This window comes from Bufo gargarizans, chromosome 4 (genome assembly GCF_014858855.1).
Source record: "Bufo gargarizans isolate SCDJY-AF-19 chromosome 4, ASM1485885v1, whole genome shotgun sequence".
Classification (NCBI taxonomy): Eukaryota; Metazoa; Chordata; class Amphibia; order Anura; family Bufonidae; genus Bufo; species Bufo gargarizans.
Window position 1 is genome coordinate 239,269,934 of NC_058083.1, and position 25,865 is coordinate 239,295,798.

General features: G+C 41.1%; 1 protein-coding gene across 1 annotated transcript in view; it reads right to left on the bottom strand.

Annotated features, from left to right (window-relative positions):
- The window catches only part of LMBRD1 (LMBR1 domain containing 1), a 232,776-nt gene that overhangs the window by 88,360 nt on the left and 118,551 nt on the right, over window positions 1-25,865 (bottom strand). Inside the window, exon 7 of the mRNA XM_044290891.1 lies at window positions 24,726-24,799. Coding sequence (XP_044146826.1) covers window positions 24,726-24,799 — 74 coding nt within the window. The remainder of the gene's footprint in view (window positions 1-24,725; window positions 24,800-25,865) is intronic.

Genomic DNA, 25,865 nt, shown 5'->3' on the forward strand with positions numbered 1-25,865 from the left:
AAAAATCCGATGTAGTTTTAGGTCGAAAGTTTGCATAAATATAGATAATTCAGAAGGGTTCACAAATTTTGGAGCACCACTATACAGTACTTCAAAAACATGAGGGCCTCCACTATTCAATGCAAGTATTCATTAGTCTATTATATTCTCTTGCCATGAAACCTGTGCCAACCCTTTTACTATACTATAAATTATCGGCCCTCCTTGGTGGGAAAAATACAATTGGTGTAATCAGCTTCCAAAAGACAGAAATGCAGTCAAGCACTGGAGAGAATGATTGCTGTTTTACAACATCATATTGTGTATGTGTACAAGGAGCCTACAGTAAAAGTACTTTAGTTAAGTAGTGGTCAAGTAGTACATTTATGAGAAGATAAAAAAAAAAAAGTGATATCTGTTTGATGTGGCACGCTGGTCTACAGAATAAGTAGATACCATCTAATGGAGATTTCTAGGTATACACTGATGGCTTATATTCAGGATATGTGTCAGACTATTAGCAATCACTTCAATAGGAACTTATTACTTTGGCTACTTGCACATCAGCGCTTTGTATTGTGGTTTTGAAATCTGGCAGAGGATCTCAAAACTGGAGCAAAACACTTCCATTCGATTAGATTCATCAGGCTGCATCTGTTCTGCTCGGTTGCAGTTGTATTAAATCGAAACTGAACAAACAGGATCTGGCACTAAAAACAACGTAAGTCAATGTTCAGGTTTTTTGGGGGGGGGGGGGGATCTGAAAAAATAGTTTCTAGCGCCGGAACTGGTTTGTTCAGTTTCGCAGACCGTACACAAAACCACAGCTTTCAGCGGTTTTGTGTCCGGTCACAAAACGGAACTGAATGTATCATGATCTGTTTTGTCCCCATCGACAACGCATGGGGACAAAATGAAAGCGTTTTTGCTCCGATTTTGAGATCCTCTGCCGAACCTCAAAACCGGAATACAAAGCTCAGATGTGAAAGTAGCCTTATATTGCTATATAGCGCAAACATATTCTGCAGCACTGTACAGATCCGTGCATTGGGGATCGCAATTTGTGGTCCCCAATGCACAGGCAACGTCCGTGCGGCGGGCAGGATGGATCGAGACCCATTCAACTTGCGGTACAGAGGCACGGACAGAAACACCATGGAAGCACTCCGTAGTGCTTCCGTGGTGTTCCGATTCGTGCTTTCGTTCCGCATCTCTGTGATTGTGGACCCATTCAAGTGAATGGGTCTGCATCCGTGATGAGGAGTGCACACGGGCCGGGGCTGGTGTATTGCGGACCCGCCGTATGCGGGCCACAATACAGCCACGGGCACATAATGTTCATGGGCAAGAGGCATAATTGGGCTAACAATCTAATTTCCTTACCTCAGCCACACATACACTAACCTATCAGCATAGTGGGTGAAATTAGAGTACTTGGAGGACACCCAAACCATGATGAGAACATACGCAAACTCCATGCAGATGTTACTCTTGGCAGGATTCAAGGCAGCACTGCAAGGCAACAGTGCTAAGCACTGAGCCATGCTGCTGCAGCACCCAGCGTGTACAGCTCTATCAAAGTAACTAGAAAAACATTAAAAAGGGGCCACTCAGTTTTTTTTCCTGGAAAACCTATGTGAAGAAGTGAAACCACCTAAAGGGGTTATCCCAGCCTGAATATATTCCCAGGCTGGAATACCTCTAATTTCAGGAAACATCTGACCAAAATAATTAATTTGACCTTTTTGTGCCTAACAATGTCATTTTTAAGAAAATTGTGAATTCAAATTGTTGATCAGGAGCAATGTATCAACTCGTGCCTGGAAGCCGCATGGACAGTGCTGACAAAAGGAACCTGCACGCCGAATCCTGGTCACCACCTCCTCGGCAGCTGCAGAGACAGCTGAACCTCTAGGAACAACGAGGGCGCTGTCATTACTCCTAGAGGCTCAGCTCTCTCTGCAACTGCTGTGCCCTATGCACTCTGATTAACAGGGCCAGGCACGATGCTATCCCTGCCTGGCCCTGTCAAAGTGGAGAGGGAGAGGTAGTTGCAGGTTTAACCACTTTAACCCCGCTAGCTGAAACCCCCTTAATGACCAGAGCACTTTTTACACTTCTGCACTACACTACTTTCACCGTTTATCGCTCGGTCATGCAACTTACCACCCAAATGAATTTTACCTTCTTTTCTTCTCACTAATAGAGCTTTCATTTGGTGGAATTTCATTGCTGCTGACATTTTTACTTTTTTTGTTATTAATCGAAATTTAACGTTTTCTTTTTGCAAAAAAATGACATTTTTCACTTTCAGCTGTAAAATTTTGCAAAAAAACTGACATCCATATATAAATTTTTCGCTAAATTTATTGTTCTACATGTCTTTGATAAAAAAAAAATGTTTGGGCAAAAAAAAAATTGTTTGGGTAAAAGTTATAGCGTTTACAAACTATGGTACAAAAATGTGAATTTCCGCTTTTTGAAGCAGCTCTGACTTTCTGAGCACTCGTCATGTTTCCTGAGGTTCTACAATGCCCAAACAGTACAAACACCCTACAAATGACCCCATTTCGGTAAGTAGACACCCTAAGGTATTCGCTGATGGGCATAGTGAGTTCATAGAACTTTTTATTTTTTGTCACAAGTTAGCGGAAAATGATGATTTTTTATTTTTTTATTTTTTTCTTCCAAAGTCTCATATTCCAATAACTTGCGACAAAAAATAAAAAATTCTAGGAACTCGCCATGCCCCTCACGGAATACCTTGGGGTGTCTTCTTTCCAAAATGGGGTCACTTGTGGCGTAGTTATACTGCCCTGGCAATTTAGGGGCCCAAATGTGTGAGAAGAACTTTAAATCAAAATGTGTAAAAAATGGCCTGCGAAATCCGAAAGGTGCACTTTGGAATGTGTGCCCCTTTGCCCACCTAGGCTGCAATAAAGTGTCACACATCTGGTATCGCCGTACTCAGGAGAAGTTGGGGAATGTGTTTTGGGGTGTCATTTTACATATACCCATGCTGGGTGAGAGAAATATCTTGGCAAAATACAACTTTTCCCATTTTTTTATACAAAGTTGGCATTTGACCAAGATATTTCTCTCACCCAGCATGGTTATATGTAAAATGACACCCCAAAACACATTCCCCAACTTCTCCTGAGTACGGCGATACCAGATGTGTCACACTTTTTTGCAGCCAAGGTGGGCAAAGGGGCACATATTCCAAAGTGCACCTTTCGGATTTCGCAGGCCATTTTTTACACATTTTGATTGCAAAGTACTTCTCACACATTTGGGCCCCTAAATTGCCAGGGCAGTATAACTACGCCACAAGTGACCCCATTTTGGAAAGAAGACACCCCAAGGTATTCTGTGAGGGGCACGGCGAGTTCCTAGAATTTTTTATTTTTTGTCACAAGTTAGCGGAAAATTATGATTTTTTTTATTTTATTTTTTTTCCTTACAAAGTCTCATATTCCACTAACTTGCAACAAAAAATTAAAAATTCTAAGAACTCGCCATGCCCCTCACAGAATACCTTGGGGTGTCTTCTTTCCAAAATGGGGTCACTTGTGGCGTAGTTATACTGCCCTGGCAATTTAGGGGCCCAAATGTGTGAGAAGAACTTTAAATCAAAATGTGTAAAAAATGGCCTGCGAAATCCGAAAGGTGCACTTTGGAATATGTGCCCCTTTGCCCACCTTGGCTGCAAAAAAGTGTGACACATCTGGTATCGCCGTACTCAGGAGAAGTTGGGGAATGTGTTTTGGGGTGTCATTTTACATATACCCATGCTGGGTGAGATAAATATCTTGGTCAAATGCCAACTTTGTATAAAAAAATTGGAAAAGTTGTCTTTTGCCAAGATATTTCTCTCACCCAGCATGGTTATATGTAAAATGACACCCCAAAACACATTCCCCAACTTCTCCTGAGTACGGCGATACCACATGTGTCACACTTTTTTGCAGCCTAGATGCGCAAAGGTGCCCAAATTCCTTTTAGGAGGGCATTTTTAGACATTTGGATCCCAGACTTCTTCTCACGCTTTAGGGCCCCTAACATGCCAGGGCAGTATAAATACCCCACATGTGGCCCCATTTTGGAAAGAAGACACCCCAAGGTATTCCGTGAGGGGCATGGCGAGTTCCTAGAATTTTTTTTTTTTTTGGCACAAGTTAGCGGAAATTGATTTTTTTTGTATTTTCTCACAAAGTCTCCCTTTCCGCTAACTTGGGACAAAAATTTCAATCTTTCATGGACTCAATATGCCCTTCACGGAATACCTTGGGGTGTCTTCTTTCCGAAATGGGGTCACATGTGGGGTATTTATACTGCCCTGGCATTTTAGGGGCCCTAAAGCGTGAGAAGAAGTCTGGAATATAAATGTCTAAAAAATGTTTACGCATTTGGATTCCGTGAGGGGTATGGTGAGTTCATGTGAGATTTTATTTTGACACAAGTTAGTGGAATATGAGACTTAGTAAGAAAAAACAAAAACAAAACAAAAAATTTCCGCTAACTTGTGCCCAAAAAAATGTCTGAATGGAGCCTTACAGGGGGTGATCAATGACAGGGGGGTGATCAGGGAGTCTATATGGGTAATCACCCCCCTGTCATTGATCACCCCCCTGTAAGGCTCCATTCAGACGTCCGTATGATTTTTTTTACGGATCTACGGATACATGGATCGGATCCGCAAAACACATGCGGACGTCTGAATGGAGCCTTACAGGGGGGTGATCAATGACAGAGGGGTGATCACCCATATAGACTCCCTGATCACCCCCCTGTAAGGCTCCATTCAGACATCCGTATGATTTTTTACGGATCCACGGATACATGATGGATCGGATCCGCAAAACACATGCGGACGTCTGAATGGAGCCTTACAGGGGGGTGATCACCCATATAGACTCCCTGATCACCCCCCTGTAAGGCTCCATTCGGATGTCCGTATGATTTTTTACGGATCCACGGATACATGGATCGGATCCGCAAAACACATGCAGACGTCTGAATGGAGCCTTTCAGGGGGGTGATCAATGACAGAGGGGTGATCACCCATATAGACTCCCTGATCACCCCCCTGTAAGGCTCCATTCAGACGTCCGTATGATTTTTTACGGATCCACGGATACATGATGGATCGGATCCGCAAAACACATGCGGACGTCTGAATGGAGCCTTATAGGGGGGTGATCAATGACAGAGGGGTGATCACCCATATAGACTCCCTGATCACCCCCCTGTAAGGCTCCATTCAGACATCCGTATGATTTTTTACGGATCCACGGATACATGGATCGGATCCGCAAAACACATGCGGACGTCTGAATGGAGCCTTACAGGGGGGTGATCAATGACAGGGGGGTGATCAGGGAGTCTATATGGGGTGATCAACCCCCTGTCATTGATCACCCCCCTGTAAGGCTCCATTCAGACGTCCGCATGTGTTTTGCGGATCCGATCCATGTATCAGTGGATCCGTAAAGATCATGCGGACGTCTGAATGGAGCCTTACAGGGGGGTGATCAATGACAGAGGGGTGATAAATGACAGGGAAGTGATCAGGAAGTCTATATGCGTGATCACCCCCTTGTCATTGATCACCCCCCTGTAAGGCTCCATTCAGACAGTCGCATGTGTTTTGCGGATCCGATCCATGTATCAGTGGATCCGTAAAAATCATACGGACGTCTGAATGGAGGCTAACAGGGGGGTGATCAATGACGGAGGTGATCAGGGAGTCGATATGGGTGATCACTCCTCTGTCATTGATCACCCCCCTGTAAGGCTCCATTCAGAGGTCCGCATGTGTTTTGCGGATCCGATCCATGTATCAGTGGATCCGTAAAAATCATACGGACGTCTGAATGGAGCCTTACAGGGGGGTGATCAATGACAGGGAAGTCTATATGCGTGATCACCCACTTGTCATTGATCACCCCCCTGTAAGGCTCCATTCAGACGTCCGTATGCATTTTGCGGATCCGATCCATGTATCCGTGGATCCGTAAAAATCATACGGACCTCTGAATGGAGCCTTACAGGGGGGTGATCAATGAGAGGGGGGTGATTAGGGAGTCTATATGGGGTGATCAGTGGTTCATAAAGGGTTAATAAGTGACGGCGGGGGGGTGTAGTGTAGTGTTTGGTGCTACTTTACACAGGTACCTGTGTCCTCTGGTGGTCGATCCTAACAAAAGGGACCACCAGAGGACCAGGTAGCAGGTATATTAGATGCTGTTATCAAAACAGCGTCTAATATACCTGTTAGGGGTTAAAAAAATCACATCTCCAGCCTGCCAGCAAACGATCGCCGCTGGCAGGCTGGAGATCCACTCGCTTACCTTCCGTTCCTGTGAGCGCGCGCGCCTGTGTGCGCGCGTTCACAGGAAGTCCCGGTTCTCGCGAGATGACGCATATATGCGTGACTCTGCGCACAGCTGCCACCTCCGGACCGCACATCTGCGTTAGGCGGTCCGGAGGTGGTTAAAGGAAATGCCCCCATTGGTCCTTGAGGCTCATTAGCATATATTACAGCAATGTGGGCACATATAAACATGGGACCAACACAGATGCCTTCAGCTGCCAAGTGCACGTGTAACAGGTCAGTCAGGTACAAATCTGCTGACAGATGCCCTAACATGCCATACAGTGTTTTAATGGGAAATGCTACTTATGAAGTTCCTGCAATTTTTACCATGGAAACAATACCCCATAAAATAAAAAAGGTTCTTTTCCTCAAAAAGTCCCTTTCAATATAAAAACCTAGCTATAGAGGAAAAAAGGCAGGCAGAATATAAATTTTTGCTCTAACAATTGACGTCTAGAATGTAAAATATATGGAAAAGCGATTAAAGCTGTCCTCGAACACTGCTGATCATAATACTTCACAAGGACAAAGAGCCGCCTTCATCACTAATCTCAGTTACGGTAGGTGTAATATACCATTATGGATCATTTTATAGAATCTATCTTGGGCTTTCACAAACTACCAGGCACGGCTGTACAGATGAAGCCTATCTGGCCATTCTTCTGTTATTATTGCCAGCAGAGCTGTTGAAAGTTTGTAATCCTGTATTTAAATGTGTAGAAACCTTAATAGGTCATAGAAGCCATTACAGAAAAAATACACAAAAACTGCAGATAATATTTCGAGACAAAACTTTCATATGGCATATACAGTATTAGTAAATCAAAAGTTGAAGCTGCGGATCATTTTGCAAAAATAGTCACCTCAACTGAACTAAAAGTTGTAAAATTACTGTAAGTAAAAGATGAACAGTTACTAAACTATGGCTCTAATGTCCGATTTACCATTACAGGTTTTGGGTGAAGTCCTCTTTATATCAGTTAAATATTTTCCAGGATTTTTTACTGATAACCTATCCTCTGGACCCCCGCCATTCAGCTGTTTAAGAAGGCAGCAGTGTGCCATGGCCTTCTCTCAGCTTAGCCCTGGCCATGTGACATCACATTCATCGGTCTGCGATGGCTAACCTCCGGCACTCCAGCTGTGGTAAAACTACAACTCCCAAGATGCACACTTGTTTGGCTGTTCTCAGAATTCCACAGAAATTAATCAAGCCTGTTGGGAGTTGTTGTTTCACCACAGCTGGAGTTCCAGAGGTTAGCCATCACTGGTCTAGGTGCAGCTCAGCTCCATTCAAGTAAAAGGGACAGAGCTGTGATACCATGTACAGCCAGCCGCTATACAATGTACGGCGCTGTGCTCGGTGAGCGTAGGAAAGGTCATGGTGCTACTGCGAGCGCCGGTGCACGAGGTGCAGCTCAACTCACTCACTTCAGTGGAACCTGGCTGCAATACTAGACAACCTATGGACACGTGTAGTTTCTGGAAGAAAGAAACCATGTTTTTCTAATATGTACAACCGCATAAACCAGCAAGGACACAGGCTAGTTTGGTACTTAATGACAGTTAGTGTTTGTGATTTTTTATCATCTGCACGCTTTGAAACAGCTGAAGAGCTAGAACTTTCTTACTTTTTAGTATAAAAGTGAAACATTTTTTGTGTGTATTATAGGTTTTGTAATGGTGTTGATCACTCTGTATAAGTCACACGATGACTTTATTCTGTGACTGCTAACAAATAAACCAACAATTGTCTCACTACTTTTGTATGTGTTGCTACATTCAAAGACCCAAAATTTTTTGGGCAAACAGCACCAAATTAGGGCTTGTCTTTTGCAGGACTACTTGTAGTTTCCATTAGTTCCATGTTGGGATACATACTTTTTGATTACTTATTTTTTTTTTTTTTCACCTCACAAAAAAGTAATAAGTTCTGACACTTTTTATGTATAATGTATTAATTTAATCATACAGAGCAGTTGAATTAGTTATGTATATTTTTGGAACTTTAGATAAAGGAACAAGAAAAAGAAAAAAACTTAGGGTGTTGCTATAAACCTACAAACATAATGGAAGCAGATGTATTAATAAGGCAAATTGATGAGGCAGCAAATCATAGCATAACTAATTAATTATTATAGAAGACTTCAAATAATCAGATATGAATTTGGAAAACCGGCAGGTCCCAATGTGCTAACCAATAATGCAAATTGTCCATAAAATGTCAACCACTTAACCCAGGTAGAAGAGCTGCAAAAAACACTAAAAACACAAAAGAAAGGGACAAATAATCAGGTACAGAGGTGATTAACCTTTAAAATTTCCAATACAGTGATCGCCAGACTTATTTCTAATATTTAAGAACTCTATAATGATTGGTCTATTCCACAGGACAGATGCATAGTTAATGCAGTACTAATATTTAAAAAGGTGGTCAAAAAGGTGAGCCCAGAAGCTATAAGCCAGTTAGTTTAATCCAGTTATTTATGGTACAGCCTCAGATTGGGTCAATCACCAATGGGGTACACAAGGGGTCAGTAACGAGTCCTCACATTTAAGGTGTGGGCCACTTTCTGGCTACTGTTAACCAGTGTGTTTTGTAAGCCGAGTTTATGGCACTTGCTAATATAGTCTTTGTTGATATTTTGCACCATTTCTTATATTTCATAAAATATTCTTCGTTTTTGATCAAGTCTTTTGTGCTGTCCACACAGAGATCCTCTCCATAAGATGGCTGCTGATGGATCACTCAGTTTCCTTTGTTAAAATACCATAAACCTTCACTAAAGTATACACGTCTGACTAATGATAGATAATATATATATATATATATATATATATATTTATTATTGTCAGTTTAACCCAGGGAGTGGTAGATATGTAATACAGTAGTCTGGGACCTCCTTATACTAAATTGTATAAAACTTCTACTTAATTATTTAAAATGTCTAACATTGATACAAAAAGTGCTCAAAATATTCAGTAGTCCAGGTACAGTAAAGGTTCAGATAGCTCTGGCTGGGTATAGCCAATTGTGTCTCAAATACATCAGTGACAGTTTTTAAGTGGAAAGACAGCTTATATCACTATTTACCTAGGTACTCTGACCCTATAGATACTAGTCTCATCAGCTGGAAGGACTTCCCTCCTCTTTTAATTTTCTCTGAAGAGTAGCAACATGGGGGTCTCAAAACAACTCTCAAACGACCTGAAGACAAAGATTGTTCACCATCATGGTATAGGGGAAGGATACGGAAAGCTGTCTCAGAGATTTCAGCTGTCTGTTTCCACAGTTAGGAACATATTGAGGAAATGGAAGACGACAGGCTCAGTTCAAGTTAAGGCTTGACCAAGAAAAATCTCGGATAGACAGAAGCGACGAATGGTGAGAACAGTCAGAGTCAACGCACAGATCAGCACCAAAGACCTACAACATCATCTTGCTGCAGATGGAGTCACTGTGCATCGTTCAACCATTCAACGCACTTTACACAAAAAGATGCTGTATGCGAGAGTGATGCAGAGGAAGCCTTTTCTCCGCCCACAGCACAAAAAGTGCCGCTTGAGGTGGGCTAAAGCACATTTGGACAAGCTAGCTTCATTTTGGAATAAGGTGCTGTGGACTGATGAAACTAAAATTGAGTTATTTGGCCATAACAAGGGGCGTTATGCATGGAGGAAAAAGAACACAGCATTCCAAGAAAAACACCTGCTACCTAAAGTAAAATATGGTGGTGGTTCCATCATGCTGTGGGGCTGTGTGGCCAGTGCAGGGACTGAGAATCTTGTCAAAGTTGAGGGACACATGGATTCCACTCCGTATCAGCAGATTCTGGAGACCAATGTCCAGGAATCAGTGACAAAGCTGAAGCTGCGCTGGGGCTGGATCTTTCAACAAGACAACAACCCTAAACACTGCTCAAAATCTACTAAGGCATTTATGCAGAGGAACAAGTACAACGTTCTGGAATGGCCATCTCAGTCCCCAGACCTGAATATAATTGAAAATCTATGGTGTGACTTAAATAGAGCTGTCCAAGCTCGGAAGCCATCAAACCTGAATGAACTAAAAGATGTTTTGTAAAGAGGAATGGTCCAAAATACCTTCAACCAGAATCCAGACTCTCATTGGAACCTACAGGAAGCGTTTAGAGGCTGTAATTTCTGCGAAAGGAGGATCTACTAAATATTGAATTAATTTATTTTTTGTGGTGCCCAAATTTATGCACCTGCCTAATTTTGTTTAAACAATTATAGCACACTTTCTGTAAATCCAATAAACTTCATTTCACTTCTCAAATATCACTGTGTGTGTCTCCTATATGATATATTTAACTGACATTTTTTATCGTAACAACCAACGGTTTATAGAGGAAAATCATGACGATTAACAAGATTGCCCAAACTTTCGCATCCCACTGTAGATAGCCAACTACTGGGGAGGGGCCTTACTTTTGTACCTACAGTGAGATATGACCCTTTTGAGTGGATTAACGACATTGCATTATTCACCCGTAAACTCCAATGGTACAAACACTTCCGTTAGCAAGATATTGGACAGTGTAGGGAATACAATATTGAACTACAAGATTTAGAGACCACTAGAGCCCTTTCTGACTTGCTGACGGAGAGAGAAAAAGATAGATCCGATGGCATAGATGATGGCAAGGGACGCCCTATAGACTCAGGGGTGGGAAGTTTAGGACAAAATGTGGGAATCTATATAGATAGGATTATCAGAACTTTTGTTGAAACATTGGCATCCTATATTAGAGACGCATCAGACCTACGCATTAGACTTGAGAAGATCTCACTAGATGATGAAATGCTTCTTGCATCAATTGATGTAGAAGCATTATATATAGTTCAATTCATTGTAACCTGGATCTTAAGGCAGTAGCAAGCTTCCTTGCCACTAGAAATACTGCTCTGGTGACACATAATAGATTTGTTCTTGACCTTCTAGAATTCAACCTTACTAGGAACTATTTTATGTTTAATGGCAGTTATTACAACCAGCTCAGGGGCACCTGTGCGCGGTCTTATGCAAATTTGCTCCTGGGCTGGTGGAAGGCCAATGTCATCTCGTCGGTTGATCTCAGACACTAGCATGATCATAACTGCCTGTGGCTGAGATTCATCGATACCATATTTATTCTTTGCAAGGGGACTAAGGAATCCTTCAATAATTTTGTGGGGGTCATTAACAAAAATGATCTTGAATTGAACGTTACTTCAATCTGTGACCCTCACTCTATGCCATTTCTTGATGTCCTGATTCAAAGGGGCCCCAACAACAGAATTACTACAGAGGTATTTAGAAAAGCCACCGTCTCAAACAGTCTACTCAGATGGGAAAGTGCCCACCCATACCATCTGAGGAAAGGGATCTCAAAAGGGCCAATATCTTAGGCTACAGAGGAATTGCTCAAATATGCAGACTTTTAAACATCAGGCCAATGAGCTGCTCCATAGGTTCTGGGAAAGAGGGTATCCAGATAACATTCTGAGGACAGCATTTGAATATGCTCGTCACTCAAAAAGGGAAGAACTGTTAACCCCTAAGAAAAAGGATACCCATCAAAAGCAACCAATTCGGATTATTGGCCTCTTTGATAGTGGACATGTTGAGATGAGACAAATCATTAGCAAATTTTGGGGTATTTTATGTGATGACCCAGACCTGAAGGAAGTCATCAGTCCATACAAGAAGGGGCGGATCCTGGAGGGATAAATTGGTCAATAGCCACTATCAACCCCCACTACAATTTGACACATGGTTATCAGAGACCAAGGGGGATATTCCGATGTCGCAAATGTGTTGCCTGTGATCAAGTCTTGATCACAAAAAGATTTAGATCGGCATGTAAAGGTAATGAATATGACATGAGACTTTATCAACTGCCAGACAAGTGAGGTGATCTATCTTGTGAAATGCACATGCCCACTGGATTACATAGGCAAAACGAAGAGAGAGCTTAGATGCAAAATTAGGGATCATTTCAATGACATTCTGAACAATAAGGACACAAGTGTAGCTCGACATATAAATGGGGTGACTGGGATGGTACTATCCTCAGAGCAGAATCGAAATGGATATTGAAAATGAAGAGTGTTACCCCCTTCATGGTCTGAATGAAGGTCTTTCATTTAAGCCTCTCTTATAATCAGATAATATGATATGTCTTAATTTTGCTCTTTTAAACCACAAGTTTAAACTGGTGTTGTGTGATTTCAGATAGGTCCTACATGATAGTCTCTCTCTATTATATGTGGGTAACAGTCCTTGAGGGGATTTGCTGGCAGCATCTCTATGTTGCCCTTCCATGACCCCTAGCGTTTCACCCATATAGATGTATTTCTTCATCATATATTGTATATACAGTAATCATTTGTCTGTATATTCTAAGCAATGCAGACTAATAAGTATTTTTAGCTTGAACTAGGAGAGGCCTCATGTCAGGGTCTAGTAAGTAACAGGGTAATTTAGCACAGGTCCAAGGTTCCAGCAGGCCGGGGGTTGCTCTTTTCAGGGCGGGTGCTCCGACGACAGCCACTTGAGGAGCTCCCCGCTGATAAGACTAGTATCTATAGGGTCAGAGTACCTAGGTAAATAGTGATATAAACTGTTTTTCCACTTAAAAAACTGTCACTGATACCCAGCCAGAGCTATCTGAACCTTTACTGTACCTGGACTACTGAATATTTTGAGCACTTTTTGTATAAATATTACACATTTTAAATAATTAAGTTTTATATTATTTAGTATAAGGAGGTCTACTGTATTAAAAAACTTGCAATAACCTCTCAACATTGCAAGTGCAGATGTGGTGTATTTGAGTGGAGAAGGCCGAGTGATGTGTCTAGAGTTATTTTTGCCTCACTACATCAGTGGCCACCTTATGGACAGATGTCCTGTGTGGACAGCACAGAAGATTTGCCCAACAAGGGAACATGATTTATAAGCATAAAGCATAAAGCATATGGCACAGACAATATTAGTAAATTGTCATACACATTGGGTAAAAGAAGCCAGAAAGTGGCCAACCCCTTTAAATAAGTTTATTATACAAAAAGTATCATTTCAATATCTGCAGATGATACCATGCTATCCAAAGTAATTAACACAGATGGCAATACAGGAGGGATTTGGGAAAGCTGGCAAAGAAAGTTTATTGTGGATAAATGTAAAAGTTGTGCACTTTGGTCAAGGAAACAGATTGCACAGTTACGTCAATGGTAAAACACTGGGTAAAACTGCCACTGAAAAAGACTTGGGAGGTATAGACTACAGTAAGCTTAACTTTAGCAACCAGTGCCATGCAGCAGCTACCAAGCAAATACATTCATGGGGTGCATCAAAAGAGATGTTCAGGACAAGAGCAGTTTTGACTCTACACAAATCATTAGTCAGACCACACATGGAATACTGTGCACATATCTGGAGCCAGGAAGGAATTTTACATCTAATATGGGGCAATTGACGACCACTTCATAGGGATTTTTGCCTTCTTCTGGATCAACACAGTAGGCTTACACGTTGGACTAGGTGGACCAGTGTCTTTTTATTATGGACAATGTAAATATACGTTTATGCTGCTCTGAGGGCTAGTGACTATAATTCCAGTGCTGGGTAACTTGAGTTACGTTCACAGTAGCGTGATACAATCCAAATGCTGGCCTTTATACCAGAAAGCAGACTGATACCCATCAGATCCCACTGTAGTCAATGGGAATCCAGTGGCATTATCCATCTATACAGGTTGCGGTGAACTCCAGCAGGCTGTTCCTCTGCCGGATTTCCCAATGCTACTGTGAACGTAGCCTTACCTTAATGTTTTCCTTCTTGCACTACTTTTTATAAAATTACAGTTCTTACCTGCAGCCTTGCACTGGGGTCTTCTCAGTGCTCTGCGTGTAGAGCACTTAATACTCAATAACTCAGGACTCCGCCGCCGCTGATTGACAACGCTCTTATTTAATAAGCAGCAGGAGGGCAGAATTAGCTGATGCTCATTTTTTTCCCCATTAATTTATATAGCGCTTATACAGTTGAAGCGCTGTACAGATCTTGTCACCACTCACAGCAGATCCATTTCAAATTGGGGGGCTCACAAAATACCAAACTAGGATAAGTAAAGGGATGGCACTCTAGTCATAGGTACTGCATAAAAAAGAATATTTTATTAGTGGGCTGGTATATGCCAGCTGTTGGAAAAAAGATATATAACTAGTAAAAGATACCGTTCTCCTAGAAGTATAAAATATGGACAATATAATATCAATTCACAGATTGTGGACTAAAAAGCAATAATGCATAAAACAGTAACAATGCATAAAAAGGAGTAGATTGCTGACATAAGTATGTGGCTCGTCTCCGTCAACTACTACGTGTATAAGTAGTGATGGATCCTAGGCAAAAAATGGCGTTCTCCTTTGAAGTAAAAAAATGTAGAACAGTAGAATAATAGTGTATACAGTACATACAATATATTAATGGTAGTATGAAAGGTGAGGTAGTATAAATCACATCTTGTCATATAAGGAACAAATATAGATGAGAGGTGGGGGCCCCCTTTTTTTTGAGGGAATTAGTGTCCGATCTGAATTTGCCCCCTTTGTTTCAGATGGGTATGAAGTTTCACCTCCGGTTGGTGATAATTTGTTTCCACAGTTGTCTCACAATAATGTTATGATAGAGTACAGCTGTTTTTAGCAGGTACGTTACCCTCCTGTAGATGAGGAGGGTAACGTACCTGCTAAAAACAGCAGTACTCTATCATAACATTATTGTGAGACAACTGTGGAAACAAATTATCACCAACCGGAGGTGAAACTTCATACCCATCTGAAACTAAGGGGGCAAATTCAGATCGGACACTAATTCCCTCAAAAAAAAGGGGGCCCCCACCTCTCATCTATATTTGTTCCTTATATGACAAGATGTGATTTATACTACCTCATCTTTCATACTACCATTAATATATTGTATGTACTGTATACACTATTATTCTACTGTTCTACATTTTTTTACTTCAAAGGAGAACGCCATTTTTTGCCTAGGATCCATCACTACTTATACACGTAGTAGTTGACGGAGACGAGCCACATACTTATGTCAGCAATCTACTCCTTTTTATGCATTGTTACTGTTTTATGCATTATTGCTTTTTAGTCCACAATCTGTGAATTGATATTATATTGTCCATATTTTATACTTCTAGGAGAACGGTATCTTTTACTAGTTATATATCTTTTTTCCAACAGCTGGCATATACCAGCCCACTAATAAAATATTCTTTTTTATGCAGTACCTATGACTAGAGTGCCATCCCTTTACTTATCCTAAAAACTCCTTACATACAAGCATTGGGTACGCTCCGTTCGGATAGAGCACCTTATTCCATTCTTTGGGTCGTAGTGAGCCGCCCTATATTTATACTCATAAATACCAAACTAACCTATCTGTATGTTTGTAGAGTATGGGCGAAAACAAGAGCACCCAGAGAGAATATATTAACTGAGCAGATGTTGCCTTTGGACAAATTCAAACCCATGACACCCTCACAGCAAGGCAACAGACCTAACCAGCATTTTACAACGTAGGTTTTACATTTTTTTTGTTTATGAAAAAATTTCAAATCGTGCCTTTACCCCCCGCTGATGCTACCACCCACCCTCATCTGAAATCAGCCTTAATGTTATAACTGGACACACACCATGTACTGCATTTACATATATACACATACTGGTATGTTTAAAATGCCTCTCCAACGTGTGCTATGCATGAGCAAACAGTGATACTTTGTTCTTTTTTCCCCAAGTAGCTTAAAATGAAGGCGTTCAAGAACACAAAAGACAGAAATGTTATAATAAATATTGTAATAATGGCATATGAAAGACAAAAAAAAAAAAAGAAAAAAGAGCTCTCATTGTATGCCTTGCTGTTTGGGAAACAGCTACACAGAAAACCATGATTCAAAGCATAAATTGAATAACGCTGCCCCCTAGTGAATATTTAAATAATGCAATATAAAGTGAAATAAAAGGGTTTTGAACAACAAAAAAAAACCTGTAAATGCGATAAAATATTAGGTAAAAAGAAATCACTCCAGAGTACCATTCATACCTGCTTAGACAGAAACCAAGTAGGAAAATCCTAAAATGACCCTACTAAACACTTGGTAATGTCTGGTCTACTGTGAGTCAGTATAGATCAAATCCGTTTTTTATTTTATTTTTTTGTAACAAAAGCAACATCAGATTTTTTTTATTTGTAATAAAAATTACACTTCATGTTAACCAATACATGGAGATACCTAAAGCAATCCTTGCATCCAAACCTGAAAAGACCTAGTGGTACAACCTCCCCTTATCTGAATGGATGTCAGATAATAGGCAAGGCTGAGTTCACTCCTCAGTTATTGTGAGCCAAACCCATGTGTGGGGCACAAACCCAGAACAGGTGCAGATCTTTACCTCATACCTTACTTCTGTGTAGGCTTCACTACCGCTTTTAGTTCACAATAACTGACTAAATAACTGACTAAATTACTTTTTGCCTCCATGGCAAAAATTCTGCCAGAAAGGCAATCTGCTTTACTGCACTTTTGTGATGAAAAGTGCTGAACTTGGTGTCCATGGCTGAGATGGGGGCAAGTGTTGCTTGCAAGCTGTGTCCATGCCCTCCGCTGGACCTGCTGTGGTTTATACATAGAACTGCGAGGACAGAGCGGCACGTAAGCAAATCCTGCTGCCTCATTAATCATGGTCTCAAATCCCTTCATGTGCCAGCTTTGCTGCTGTAATTAATAAAAACCCATAAAAACAAATCACAGCAACATCGACGACAAAACGTGGCCCTTGTGAAGTCGCTCTTGGGGATGTGATTGACAAAAATAAATAAATGCAGCAGAATATATATTTTTTCTGTATTTTAAGCACTTAGTAGAATTTGAATGCATACATGCATCACATATATACTTACATACAAACACAGCTCTTAAATCCTAATATAGCCAGTTTTCCTTTACAACAGTTTTGATAAATCTCCTCAAATGTTTTTTCAAATCCTGAAAAACCCCTCTAATATAATACTGAGGGTAGGATAAATCACACTGCATTTAAAGGGACACGTCCATCAAAAATTATTTTATCACAATAATAGCCTATATGTGAAAATTAAAGTCGCTCCATGTATACTTCCTGTCCTTCCTCTTCGCTTGGACTTTTAGCACAATCTAGGACAGTCTTGAGAACTATCTCAGCCAGGCAGTCACACTGGATTGGGGGGTGCTCTAGTGACTCAATTGGAGCATCATACATTGTACCACCGATGCGCAGCTTGCAGCCCTCCAGCTGTTGCAAAACTACAACTCCCAGCAGGCCCTAATAGCGGTAGGCTGTCCGAGCATGCTGGGAGTTGTAGTTTAGCAACAGCTGTAGGGCCACAGGTTGGGCATCCCTGCACTATACTAATCTATCTTAATCTAGGCATATCAAGAGAACAATGGGGGTCATTTACAGACAGATATACACCAATTTTGTGGCGTATATCTGGTGCAGATTCTGTAGCACGCCATGTTGCGGCAGAATCTGCGACTTCCTCCACGCTCACGCCAGGTCTAAAAAAGTAGGCATCTTAGTCATCCTTTTCTACGCCTGGTTTAGGCATAGAAAAAGGTCTAAATGTAAGACAGCAAGGAAACGGTCTTACATTTAGAATCGGCGGTGGATATGCCAGCGCCTCTATATAATTTTGGCAATCCACCACCAGCACAGGGGCTTATTAAGACAGGTGTCTTGATAAATGTGACCCAAAATTGTTGTCGTACGGTTATCCCAAATCAATGTATATTGAGGATTGCCCTGCAGATAACATCTTCTCCCAGAGTAGCAGTAAACCGGCAATGAATTACCTATCCATATAGGAGTTTTATCTCTTTGGGTCGACAAGGACAATATCCTGTATTGAATTTTCAATGATACATTACTGTTGAAAGAAAAAAGGACAAATCAAAAATTCTAAAGAAAAAACATTTTCTTTAAATACTGAATAAAAAAAAGAAAAAGAAAAAAAGGGGGGGGATATCCAGTTCTGATGAAAGGCAGAACCAGGATGCAGAGATGGCACTGCCGCCTCCTGTTCATGTGATGCTGTTCTGAGGCATCATGTGGCTGGTAGCATAGAAGAAAATGCAGGATAAAATAAAAAGAAGAAAATCAAGAAGGTGACATATCTAATATATTAGTGATAAAGTGAAGGGGTTAATTTGGCAAGGGAGATAGTACCTGGTATGGAAATGGAACCTAAGAGGTTAACCTGGCTACTGCTCCACCCACAGGTGCAGGCAAATAAAAGCTCCCCTAGCTGCTCAGGTGGGGTACGTTGGATGGAGCAGTGCATGGAGATGGTGTGCTACTGACTCAGAGGACTGTGAACCAGGAGAATCCATATACCTCTAACGTGGTGAGAACAAAGACTTCACAAGGTGTGAACTGCGCCTTACTACCAAAAGGAAAAAACTGTTATATGCTTTACTGCAGCACAGTCCAAAATAATTCTGTTAACCGTCTGTTTCAAGCTAAAGAAAGCTACATTTATGTTTGATGGACTTTATGTTGGCTGGAAATAAACTACTAGCGTTTGTTTGGTTGAAGAAACCTGGACTGAGAGCCTTTCTTTGCCGGAGCTATATATATTTATTGTGTATAAAGCTGAGGACATGGGTTGCTAGATGGCCGCTAGCACATCCACAATACCCAGTCCCGATAGCTCTGTGTGCTTTTATGGTGTAAAAAAACGATTTGATACATATGCAAATTAACCTGAGAGGAGTCCTGTCCCTGAGATGAGTCGGGGACAGGACTCATCTTAGGTTAATTTACATATATATCAAATCGTTTTTTTATACAATAAAAGCACACAGAGCTATGGGGACTGGATATTGTGGATGTGCTAGCGGCCATCTAGCAACCCATGTCCTCAGCTCTATACACAAAATCCCAGTGACATTTTTTTTTTTTTTTTTTTAAGAAAAACAGCCTTGTCGACCAAGTTCAGCTCCCAGCCATAAATATAGCAGCTGTGTGCATCCACATGATGGCAGGAATGCAGTCATACAATTACAGCGCTGTTTGCCTTTACTGCATTGGACATTTATGAGGGCAAGTCAAACATTATCTGCATTCTGGCTGCAGAATTAATTTAATCAACTTTCAGAAAAGTCAAATACATCAAACACAATCTTTCTGCTTTTCAACACTTTGTCCACTTGTCAACAAGCTTTCGAATTCCCTCTTTAAAAAGGTTTTCAGCTGAGCTGTGAGCCACAAATGCACCGCTGTCTTCACCTCTTCATCAGACGTGAATGTTCGTCCTCATAGGAATTCTTTCAGGGGACCAAACAGGTGATGGTCCAATGGGGCAAGATCAGGACTATAGGAAGGATGCTTTAAAACCTCAAACGGACGTCCGACTCCTTCATGGCTGACACTTGTTTGACCTTCCGTTAACTTCATCTATCCATTGATGCACACTTCTTAACAACAAAGCACTTTCTCCATACTGTACACAAAGTCTTCGATAAACATTGGCACCAAACACAAAACAAACGACTGAATGCTGCTCTTCTTTTGCTCAAATAAGTGGAGCAGCCATTGTTTCTCACACCGCAGTCACAAATGAACTAATGTAATACATTCAAACCTGCCCAGCAGTGACAAGGAAGATTAAGTCGAAAAACTATGTATTTGTCTTTTCTGAAAGTAGATTCAAATAAATTCTACAGCCAGAGTGTGGATAACTTTTGACTCATCCTTGTATACAGTTGAAAACAGAAGTTTACATATACTATATAAAAAGACACATATACATGTTTTTCTCAATATCCTACATGAAATCAGAAGAAACCTTTCATGTTTTTGGTCAATTAGAATTACCATAATTATTATTATTTGCCAAATGCCAGAATAATGAGAGAGAGAGAGTGTTTTAAGACATTTTTATTACTTTCTGTAATGTCAAAAGTTTACATACACTAAGATTACTATGCCTTTAAACAATTCTGGACTGCCCATATGATGGCGTTATGTGTTTGGAAGCTTCTGTTAGGTTTGTTGGCAAAATCTGAGTTAATTAATTAGAGACACCTGTGTATGTATTTAAATGCACACCTGAAACACACTGCTTCTTTGAGTAGCATCATGGGAAAGTCTAAAGAAATCAGCCAAGATATCAGGAAGAGAATTGTGGACTTGCACAAGTCTGGCTTAACCTTGGGTGCAATTTCAAGATACCTGAAGGTGCCTCGTTCATCTGTACAAACAATTATACGCAAGTACAAACAAGATGGGAATGTCCAGCCATCATAACGCTCAGGAAGGAGATGGGTTCTGTGTCCCAGAGATTAATGTGCTTTGGTCCGACATGTGCATATCAACTCAAGAACAAAAGCAAAAAACCTTGTGAAGATGATGGCGGAAGCTGGTAAGATTGTATCAGTATCCACAGTGAAACGAGTACTGTATCAACATGTGCTGAAACGACACTCTGCCAGGAAGAAGCTATTACTTCAAAAGAAATATAAAAAAAGCCAGATTAATGTTTGCAAATGCATACAGGAACAAAGACCTACATTTTTGGAGACATGTCCTGTGGTCTGACGAAACTAAAATTGAACTTTTTGGCCATAATGACCATCATTACGTTTGGAGGAAAAAGGGAGAAACTTAAAAGCCTAAGAACACCATCCCAACTGTGAAACACAGGGGTGGCAGTATCATGTTGTGTGGTTGTTTTGCTGCAGGAGGGACTGGTGCACTTCACAAAAAAGATGGCATCATGAGGAAAGATTATGTGGAAATACTGAAGCAACATCTCAAGACATCAGCCAGGAAGTTAAAGCTTTGGCGTAAATGGGTCTTCCAAATGGACGATGACCCGAACCATACTGCCAAACTGGTTACAAAGTGGCTTAAGGATAACAAAGTCAATGTTTTGGAGTGGCCATCACAAAGCCCTGATCTCAATCCTATTAAAAATTAATGGGCAAAGCTGAAAAGGCAGGTGCGAGCAAGGCGACCAACAAACATGGCTCAGTTACACCAGTTATGTCAGCAGAAATGGGCCCAAATTCCAACAAACTATTGTGAGAAGCTTGTGGAAGGATATCCAAAATGTTTGACCCAAGTCATACAGTTTAAGGGCAATGGTACCAAATTGTAAACTTTTGACTTTGCAGAAAGTAATAAAATGCCTTAAAACATTCTCTCTCTCTCATTTTTCTGGCATTTGGCAAATAATAATTATGGTAATCCTAATTGACCAAAAACAGGAAAGGTTGTCGGATGTAAAAAAAAAAAAAACAACAACATGCATAAGTGTCTTTTTATATAGTGTACGTAAACTTCTGGTTTCAACTGTATACACCAGGTATGACCTGGTGAGGAGATGAGACATTTATTATAATCAACAAGACATTTCAATAAATACTTTGCAGATATAGCTGAAACCCATCCCCAAAGACAACATTAATAAATCTGCCCCACTGAGCCATAGAAAATGTATGCAGCGGGCACCAAATGCTGTGACATTTTAATAAAAGGCTAAAGAGCACAATGATTTGCAGCACAGCCTCCTTCCCTAGAGCCACCTGATCAAAGGTTCATAATGGAAACGTGTACTCTGCATACTACAGCCTATTCACTATTCATGGAAGGAAGCCCAGATGCTACATCCTGAGGCACTGGTAGTTTCATCATTCAAGCTAAAACACAACATCCAGGAATAACCACTTGAAATAAATTAATAAAAGATAGATTTAGCATCAACCAGTCCTAGTAACTCAAGAAGAAAGCATAGCATAAAATATAATAGCTGTGGGGGATACAGAGCATCAGAGACCTGGAGGAGAGGACGTGAATACAGGGAAAGAAGAGACCACTAGGAGCCGTGCATCACTGGGATTGTGAGAGGTGAATGCACAGCACTGGTTGTGCTCCTGTCCACAAGAGATGGCATAACACTGGCTGAGGAGCTGGACAATTATTTGGGATGGGTGTTGGTACACTTGTTTGTACGCCCATCACGTGATGAAAGAGCAAATGGTAATTTATTAGGTGATCTCCTCTTTCCTGTGACCCACCAAAATCTCCTTTTGTCGACAGCACATCGCCCTGTATAAACATGAATTTGCACCCCCCACAAACAAGAAAACTGTATGGGGAGGCACAGAATAACCATCTCCGATCACTGATGCACTTAAATGCAACTAAGGCTACTTTTACAATGCCGTTTGGTGCGGATCAGTCATGGATCTGCACAGACGGATGCGCACCGATAATACAACCGTCTGCATCCATTCAGAACAGATCCGTTTGTATTATCTGTAACATAGCCAAAATGGATCCATCTTGAACACCATTGAAAGTCAAGTCAATGGAGGACGGATCTGTTTTCTATTGTGCCATATTGTGTCAGTGAAAATGGATCCGTCCCCATTGACTTACATTGTGTGTCAGAACAAAATCAATTTGACTTAGTTTCGTCAGACGGACACCAAAAAGCTGCAATCAGCGTTTTGGTGTCCACCTCCAGAGCGGAATGGTGACTGAACGGAGGTAAACTGATGCATTCTGAGCGGATCCTTATCCATTCAGAATGCATTAGGGCCAAACTAATCAGTTTGGGCCCGCTTGTGAGAGCCCTGAACGGATCTCACAAACGGAAAGCCAAAACGCCAGTGTGAAAGTAACCTAAACAGTTGTGTGCTTACATGAGAAATAACAGTATTTCGGACCAGAATATAATTTGGATCCTGCGTTTGTCAGCCGTTTGCCCCTCTGCAGCCTTCATCTCTAAGGCTACATGGCAATTTTGGCCACTTGTCATGAGATGAAAGATTGTTGTGTTGCACTGCCTGTAAGTGAATTGGATTTAGTGGCGATGAGCACGTTACCACTACACAAGTCACAAAAAAAATCCAACACTGCCGAGTGCTCTGGTGCTCAGCTCCATACAGGACCCATCTGCTATGATGTCTTCCATGCAGAGCAGACAGAAGTAATCATGCGTCCCAACCCTCTGTGGTACAATCTCAGCAGCATGGAGGACTTCATACTAACGTTCCTGTGAATGCCGCACTAGGGTCAGATAAAACACATACTAGAAAGTGTCTCTGCGAGTCTGGCAGTCTGTCTCTCTCTCTCTGCAGCTGCTCAATCCTCCTCCTCCCATCAAATTTGCAAAAACAGATAAACTTGACATAAGACCACAGAGTACATATATTGGCATATATTTGAAAAACACAGTTAAAGGGGATTTCCAAGTGTTTTATACTGATGACCTATTCTTAAGATAAGTCATCAGCATGTGATCAGCGGGGGTCTGACTCCCGGCAACCCTGCCGATCAGCTGTATGAAGAAGCCGTGATGCTCCAGTAAGTACCATTGCCGCCTCCCAGCATACCAAGCACAGTGCTGTCCACTGCATAGCGGCTGTGCTCGGTATCACAGTTCAGCCCCATTCAATTGAATGGGAGTGAGAGGCGCCTAGGCCATGTGACCAACGAACACAATGTCACTGGCCTTTGAAGAGACCGCGGCACTCGCCAGAGCACTGCAGCCTCTTTAAACAGCTGATCGGCACTGACCTTCCAAAGACAGCAGGACCCCACTATCCCAAGAACGGGTCGTCAGTATAAAGCCTCCTTAAAGGGAACCGGTCATCAACTTTATGCTGATCTCACTGAGGGCAGCATAAAATAGTTAAAGAAATGGTGATTTCAGAGGTGTGTCACTCATGAGCTAAAAGTAAGTGGTTGCCGAGAACCAGCATCATAATCATTACAGCCCAGGCCTTGAAAAGAGTCACATCTACCTGAGAAGAGTCCTGGTTATTCATAATCTCCCGCACTCTCGCCCATCTGCTGATGGTTGGCAGTTCTCTCCTAGAGAGAAAGGGAGAAAACTAGGTAGAAGACTGTCAGTCATCAGCAGATGGGCGTGGAGAGCAGGAGTCCATGAATAACCAGGACTCTTCTCAGGTAGGCTGGACTCTTTTAAAGGCCTAGTCTGCAATGATTGTGATGCTGGTTCTCAGGAACCACTTACTTTTAACTTTTAAATGACAGACCGCTGAAATCAACTCGCCTGTCTATACTTTATTCTGCCGTTAGTATGGGCTGCATAAAGTTGATGACAGATTCCCTTTAAGCATAATAATTTATATGAGCCTTTGGAAAAAAAAATGTACTGTCTAGTAGCAGATTCAGGAAAATATGGTCATTCCACCATATGAAAAAGCAGAGAATAAATAAAACATACGTGGCCTTCTGGACACAAAAGAAGAATTTAGGGAAAACTTACTGTGTAGGTGATCGCTGCCAACATTCCTATCAAGGTCAAGGAGCTGATGGAAAATGACAAGGCATCCAAACCATCTGAAAAACAATTTGTCTTATGTGGTGACAACTCTTCCATGAAAGTATCATAATAAATTATTTTTTCAAGTGTTATTGCTGTTCTAAATCACAAGCGTGATGAAATCCCTTGAGAAATTATTTGCACACAAAAGACGTCTTTATTTAACATGGCACACAAAGTAACTGGACTTCTCCTGTCCACATATGGCCTGCAAATGAATACAAAACTTCACACAAATCTAAACAGAACAAAATTACCATTATATAAATAATACAGCATTTTCTCTAAAAGTAACAAAAAATATAAATTCCATTTGTGCTAATACGCACCATATTTTCCTTTACCAAGATCAGCAATGGCTACATGTGCATCATTTCATGTCTACATCAATGAGTGGGCTTCATACAGCAAGTAGAGCAATAAAGTGAAAGAGAAGATGAAAAAATGCAGGAAATCACATCAGAATTGACATACAATGCAATATTTTTTTTTTTTTATGTAGGTACCCTACATAAAAAAAAAAATATAAAAAAAAATTGCATTGTCTCCAGATGAAAGGAAACAGAGAAATCTGTGATTGCTGTGGAGTTCACCTTATGTATTGCAAAGGTTTAAATCTACGGTAGAAACCCGCTGCATAAGTTGACCTACATTTCAATTCCCACACAGATTGGATGGGATTTCTTTAAAGCCTCCTGCACACAATATGTTTCATCCATGTGCTATCCGCATTTTTTTGGGTGGACAGAATACTGACCCATTCATTTATAAGGGGCCATAATTACGTCCATATTTTTTTGTGACTCCACGTGGCCATTCCCAAATGATAGAACGTGTCCTATTTCTTTGAATGGAGTGAGAAAAATGTGGAGTGCACACAAAAGGTATCCATATTCTGCAGATCCGTGGTTTACGGACCAAAATAAAGAGACATGTGAATAAGACCTCATCCACTTTGCTACTACTGTAAAATGCCTCTCTCAATTCTACGTCCACCCCATAAACTTTGTGGATGCACCCTTACAGATAAAGGGAGAGCCCCGTCTGCTGGAGAGGTGGTCAGAGGTTACTGAAGTTCCAAAA